A 6926-nucleotide genomic window follows, 5' to 3' on the forward strand; every position below is an offset into this window, starting at 1 on the left:
AAAGAAGCAAAAGGAGGAGCTCGATCAAGATGAGTGAGATGGCCTGTGTGCCGGGGATGAACTAGGAAAGCCGCGAGACATGAACTATGGCCTTTTTTTTTGCACTGGCAAGTGTGTCGGTCGCTGGCTTTGTTGTCGGCTTGTAATGTGTGCCGGCCGCTGGCGCTCTGGCCGAAATGAACTATGACCGCTTGCATGAACTATGATCATGGTGCCTAAATTTCACTTTTCATTTCTTTAAAAAGATTCCGGGCGGCTTGATGAAATGCGTTCGCCGGTCATGCGCACGACCAGTGTAAATGTAGAAACAGCCGGCCGCCGCTGCCATTTTGTCCGACTCAACGAACGTTCATTTGGGTCATGCGTTGGAGCTGGTCTAATTTCCGGTCATCATCCACTTGTATCCTTGCGGGCGGGCTGGTGGGCCTGTGGGCGGTGGAGGCCAGAGCACTACTTTGACATTTTCGTCGGCCTAAACGTACGCTGCAGGATAAGGCCGAAACCTCCCCGAGGCCAGCCAGGTCCGCGTCACCTCACCCGAATCCTCTGGAAACCGTGTGCCCTCAGAATCCGTTTAAATACCTCCCCCATAAGCTTCCAGTCTGACAAATCTCTCTCGCTCAGCTTACGCCACTCCTACTATAATCCTAAAAAGACTCTCGCAGCTTTCGTCCCGACCCACTCTCGATTCCCCTCCCCAATCTACAGGAACGCCGCTCCAGGATTCAGCCGCGATTCGATCGCCGAGGCGACCGCGCCGCGCTGTCCCGCCCACTCGATTCGGTCGTGCGCGCGCTAGGAAGTTCGTCCGTCACGCGCCTCGCGGTTTTGTGTTCGTTTTCCCGTTCTGGTTTTCCTGTGGCTCGCTCGGTTACCGCTTTTAATCTTATAGCTAGTTCGATCGATCTCGGTTACTGTGTAGGTATGTGTTGCATGTATATGCTGATTATTATGACTAACTGCTTGATTGATTGCTTGATTTTGTTGTGGTGACCAATTTTCCTGGTTCGGTTCAACCATGCTCGTCAATTGGTTCGTTGACTGCTGCTTGATTGATGTTATTGATCATTTAAATTAGATGATGTGCATCCAGAAAATTCGATCCAGTTCGCTTTAAACCCGTGGTGTATCCGCCTATACGAGGGGTTTGGGTTGCGTTTCATCTTCTTGGTACCAAGTGTGTTCGATCTATTTACTGGCTACAACTATTTGGGCGTGTAGGATAATGGCTGCACAAATCATTATCAGTAATTCACATTACCATGTATATATCATACGGCCGATGAAGCGGCATGAGCTAGCTGTGCAAATGGACTCCTGTTATTTCAGAAATTTTGAACTTCATAGATCCCTGACCACACGTCCTCTATTTTTGGATTGAACTGGCAACTTATATCCTTCTTCATCACACTCGTGCTGTTCTGGCTAATCCAAGCTTCCATGACACTGGCACACTGCATTTTTCTTGCTCTCCCTGTACCTGAAACGGTGCCCCTGTTTTGGTTCCTCATCCAACTCTCATTTGTGCCAAAGGAAGAAACATAATTTTGTTTTCGTTCACCAATCAAACAAAACAGTGGATATGCTTGTAACAACGTGTTGAGGGCTCGTTCTCAAAAAAAAAAAAAAAAAAGCAAGGTTGAGGAGAAACCATCACTGTTTTAGATAAGTTACCTTCCGGAATCCTAGTTAAAGAGGGCATGTTCGGAAAGCAGCAACTTGCAGACTACTTACTTGCTGCGTGCAGCATTGGTTACTAATTTTCTTTACTGCTTTGGCACAGAGTTGGGGGAATTCACTTATGCAGGTTCTTTCAATGATGCTGCTTCACTAGTTATTGAGACGATCCCTATTCAGTAGGAAATTGTAGATAGGTTACATTTCAGGTACAAACCACTGAAGTCTTAATTAGGACGCTGGCTTTCTCAAGATGTTCTTGATGGGAGAATTAGAGGAAGTTTAGTTTATTTGCGGATATTGCACGACTTTAAACCAATGTTTGGACAAGTTTCTTCCTTTGAAGATGAAGCCGGTGGCTGCTGGAGGTAGGCTTCCTTGTAATCTGACTTCTTAAGGAACCTTTCTGTTCGATAAAAACATTCAACGACGGTACTAGCTAACACGTCGAAACCTTATCATGAAACCATCCCATCCCCTTCACCTTTTTTTCCTGGCATTTGATGCTCTTGCCTGTTCCTCTTGCCAGAGAACGGGGGGCCAGCACCACGGTAAAACTGATGCAGATGGATCACTGTGTACGAATTGCTTGGAAATTCTTCTCTGGATGGATATCAGTTGTGTAATTTGTTTTCTCACAGCTCACAATCCAGCTAGTTTATTCTAGCTGTGATTGTTTGGTGATCAAACTATGAGGTTTTTGCTGATTGGAGCTGTCCGGCGTTGCTTTGGTCTTGTGTCAATATGCCTGGTCTTCAGCAGTATTCAGCAACCAGAACTACATGCAGTGGTTTCCTCTGTGACTGCATTCTGTATTGAGAGTCATCCTGCTAAATGCATAATACTTGCAGGTATTTGTGTTGCGTTTGCAACGCGATAGTTTTTGCGCTACCAAACAGCCGACATGGGTGCCGTGCAGCTTGAGTCTGTTGCTGCTCAACATGCACACGCTAAACTAAATGTGGATTCACTTCCTCAAGGCCCTTCGTTGTTTGATGGAAATGACACAGCCAGGATTGATGGTTCTAAGTCTGATGAGTACGAAAGATTTGAGAAGGGATTAATGCAGTATGGGTATGTCCTATTATCTCATGGGTCGCTTTATTTTCTAAGATCTGCTCACAGCAGTGAGTTCCTTGATAAATTATTGTCGTGAGAACTTTACAAGCATGTGCTGTTGCAGATGTGCGCATTACCGAAGGAGATGCCGCATACGAGCTCCGTGCTGCAATGAGATTTTTGATTGCCGGCACTGCCACAATGAATCAAAGGTACAATTTCATAAGAACAATGTCTTGAGTTTTTAATTTTGCATTCATATTCTCAGTGGTTTTAAGGCCGGGAACTAGAATTGATGATAAGTTTGTACATGGGGTTGGATTAGAGCTTTGACTATTGTTTATGCTGCTATTTGAATCTTACGGTGGAAAAATAATCTGATTTAGTACCTGTTATGTGCTGATTCAATGATACTATTAATATTAACGGTGTGTTGGGAGCTATAATATCATGTGATATGTCGAAACATCATTAACATTTAAGCTTGACAATTAATATGGTCAACTCTTATTCTATTTGTTGTTTATTTCTGGATGCATTTATGTACCTCTATATTTATATTGCCTGTAAGGTTTTCCAATTTCCACAAATGATTTATACTTTCTATTATGGTTTAAGTGTTCATATTTTTGTCTGGAATGATTTTTAAAGATATAGTCATATTAACAGCATGTTGGGAGCTGTAATATTATGGGATATGTCAAACACCATCCACATATTGAAATGTTGTTCTATTTCTTGGTGCATCTCTTATACTTTGCTTATACTGTGTAAGTTTTTTCGTAGACGATTATGCGTTCTGTTACGGTTTAAGTGCTCATTATTTGTTCTGGATTTTATTTTATTTGGAAGATGTGGGGAAATAATGTACTATGTATTCACAGAATTCGATTAAAATTGATACTGCTAGGAGACATGAACTTCCACGCCATGAACTGCAGCAGGTTTGTTTTGTTTTGTTTTGTTTTGAGGTATACCATTACTTTGCAACCCTCGTTACTCTTAGAGTCATGCTGAGTTGATTCTTATCTGTAAGCAGGTCATATGCTCATTGTGTGGCACTGAACAAGAGGTTTGTGACTGAACCATGTCATTGCTTCGTGAGAGTACTGCTTTCCTGTCTAGTGTCAGTCGTGATGCTTGTTGCTTATCTGTTGCCAGGTACGACAAACATGCATAAGTTGTGGTGTATGCATGGGAAAGTATTTCTGTGAAGTGTGCAAGCTCTTTGATGATGATGTGAGTAAGAGTTTACAGTTTTGGGTGTTTTGTCTACTTTGATCAAGTTGTGGCAGTATGACATGCTAAGACTTAATTTTGTGATTCCAGGTCTCAAAAGAGCAGTATCACTGCCATGTGTGTGGAATATGTAGGTATGCAGTTTTTCCCTGTGATAATTTCCAGTCTTGGAATTGTATGGATGTATCTATCTGAACTATTTTTTTCAACTTATGTTTAAATTTGAATTTGTTCTTATCTTTGCAGAATTGGTGGCAGGGAGAATTTCTTTCACTGCTCAAAATGCGGTAATGCGTCATTCTTGTGTCTAAAATTGCATTCTTGAAAGTATAATATACTAGTACGATGTCATTTAGGAGACTTGCTGCGACAAGTTTGTTCATGCATTTTTTTTTGTAGACTTATGCAGTTACACAATGTTGCGTGACTTTTAGTTGATTTGTGCCAGAAAATAACAAGAGTTTTTTTCTGAGATATTTACATTCTGTTGTAGTACGTTATAAATTACTAGGTGAATAAGGCTGTATAGTATTTTCAACTTTCAACTCCAAGATCCACTATTTTTAATACTCCCTCCGATCCATATTAATTGTCGCTGATTTAGTGCAAAGTTTGTACTAAATCAGCGACAATTAGTATGGATCTTGTACTAAATCAGCGACAATTAATATGGATCTTGTACTAGATCAGTGACAATTAATATGGATCTTGTACTAGATCAGCGACAATTAATTTGGGTCGGAGGGAGTAGTTTATTCCTCAAGTTGTTTAGTCAGTCTAAAGTCTTAACTACACTATAGCTTACATTTTTACTATTTTTTTGAAAGGGGTGTACATTTTACTATTGCTACTTTTGTTAAAAAAAATCTCAGTTATATTGGGCTTATGTCATTTTTTACGCTTATGAATTAGTTTCATATAACTGTAATCATTTTATTCCGTAAAGTTGGTTTAACCCTTCTTGTTTATGTATCTCATGCAGGATGTTGTTATTCCAAAGTGTTGAAGAACAGTCATGCATGCGTTGAAGGAGCCATGCATCATGACTGTCCAATCTGCTTCGAGGTTGGTGTTCAGTTGCTCATTTGTATCTGCAGCATATTGTTTGATGAATGGTTTAATTTCTGATTTCAAATTATCTTGTGGCTGTGATTTCCAGTACTTGTTTGAGTCGAGAAATGATGTCTCTGTTTTGCCATGTGGTCATACCATTCATGAAAAATGCTTGAAAGAGATGAAGGAGCATTGCCAGTAAGTCTAACTTGGCCTTTGATATAAGCTGGTTTATCATGTGTAGCACTATGCCTATGACAGCTGACATGTCTAAAACCAAATTTTAGATTTGCATGCCCGCTCTGCTCCAAGTCAGTATGTGACATGTCGAAGGCATGGGAAAGACTGGATGCAGAACTAGCGACTCTGTCAAACTCCTTCGATGATAAAATGGTAACGTTCCCGTTTCACGTCGTTTTCTCGTACGAGCATCATACTCGGCACATTGTTAACCAATTTCGTTGCTAGATAATTTGAACTGAAAAGCTAAATATGTTGGCCGCTGCTGATCCACTTTTCCTGGTTGTAGGTTCGCATATTGTGCAATGATTGCGGGGCAGTATCAGAGGTGCAGTTCCACTTAATTGCACACAAGTGCCATAATTGCAAGTCGTACAACACCCGGCAGATTTGAAGTAGTGAAGCCCTGGATGGATTCTACATTCTTCCTGGAAGTTGGTGAGAGTGCTCCTCTGTGGAGATTCGTTCGTCTACGTGATGTTTGCCGCGAAGGCACATCACTAGACAATTTATCTGCGTCCTCGGCTGTTAGCTGCCCTGCATCGTTTCTTTTAGTTCAAAAAAGTGTGTTAACAGTTTCCGCGCGTCCGTTAAAGCCTTGCATATTTCAGCACTTGGCAGACAGGTAGTACTCGATTGGTATCATTTCCTCACCATTGGCCAGGCCTGCAACGGATAGGATCTCCTCTCCAGGGAGAGTGTTGTGTGCATGCAGCAGGTTGTGTGGCATAGGGTTTAATGGTTGCAAACTGTCTTGATCGACAATTTCCTTTTCAGTGATCACCAAGTTGGGCTGTCATTTCCGGGTCTACATTGTTGCTGCCTTTTCATTCAGTTTATTGCATGCTTCGCCGGTTAAATGTTCCTGGCACCTCTTTGGGAGGATTGTTATCTGAGCAATGCCGTTGATGCAAAAGCTTGGCAGAGGCAACTCCTCGCTAGGTGTGGATAGTCATTTTTTTTTAGGGGTGCGTGGATAGTCATGTAGGTTCCTCAAATGGCGGCACTGCCAGTGCTAAGTTAGGGTTCTTGGGCTTTACAAAGATGCCACTTTAGGGCCTCTTCGATTCAAACTTATTTTTTTTCTATGCAACTCTTTCGTAAGGATACATTCTGTATAAGTATTTCAGCTGAGTTAAAATTATGAGAAAGGTTTTCCCTGCAAAAAATGAAGTTATGAGAAAGATATTCCCCGCAGAAAAAAAAGGTTACGGGGAAGATTCAATTATTCAATATGTTGTAGCAAAAAACGTCGTTTCAATCATACTGTACACAAGAGGGCAATTATGCAAATGTTCAATATGTTGTCCTCAAACAGAAAAAAACTGAATGTTTTTTGACAACACACATGTTCATGTCTTTTATATGCATACACAAAATTTTGTGAAGAAACAATATGTGTTGTGATTTGTGACCTAGGAAAAAAATTGTGCCCTACAAGGCTTATATTGTATTTGTTTGTAACATTTGTAGCTTCACAAAAATTTACGCGCGGTTAGAACATGTTTGTTATAAAGAAAAATAAGAAATTTTGTACTCTTGAAAGCAAAAAAGGCCTCTTTCTCACAATTATGTGTTCTTCCTATTTCAATCTTCAAAAAAATCATATACCGCGAATAGACCATAGATCATTATGGTTAGCTTCCGTGTGGTGGAAC

At 41.1% G+C, this 6926-nt stretch overlaps 1 protein-coding gene across 1 annotated transcript; it reads left to right on the plus strand.

Moving 5' to 3' along the window:
* The first annotated feature begins 557 nt into the window (after window positions 1-557).
* On the plus strand, window positions 558-6067 carry LOC109759598 (probable E3 ubiquitin-protein ligase RZFP34). Its single transcript, XM_020318419.4, has 12 exons — window positions 558-2045; window positions 2207-2751; window positions 2861-2948; window positions 3621-3680; window positions 3776-3808; window positions 3898-3975; window positions 4066-4109; window positions 4222-4262; window positions 4958-5040; window positions 5135-5226; window positions 5316-5421; window positions 5558-6067. Exons 2-12 carry the CDS (start codon window positions 2582-2584, stop codon window positions 5660-5662), a joined length of 900 nt encoding a protein of 299 aa, XP_020174008.1. The 5' UTR covers window positions 558-2045; window positions 2207-2581; the 3' UTR covers window positions 5663-6067.
* The last annotated feature ends 859 nt before the right edge of the window (window positions 6068-6926 follow it).

This window comes from Aegilops tauschii, chromosome 3 (genome assembly GCF_002575655.3).
Source record: "Aegilops tauschii subsp. strangulata cultivar AL8/78 chromosome 3, Aet v6.0, whole genome shotgun sequence".
NCBI lineage: Eukaryota > Viridiplantae > Streptophyta > Magnoliopsida > Poales > Poaceae > Aegilops > Aegilops tauschii.

Coding starts and splice junctions, on each gene's coding strand:
- LOC109759598 (XM_020318419.4), top strand. CDS start 2,582: ATGGGTGCCGTGCAGCTTGAGTCTGTTGCTGCTCAACATGCACACGCT. Junction 3,809..3,897: donor TGTGTGGCACTGAACAAGAG/GTTTGTGACTGA, acceptor ATCTGTTGCCAG/GTACGACAAACATGCATAAG. Junction 4,110..4,221: donor CATGTGTGTGGAATATGTAG/GTATGCAGTTTT, acceptor TTATCTTTGCAG/AATTGGTGGCAGGGAGAATT.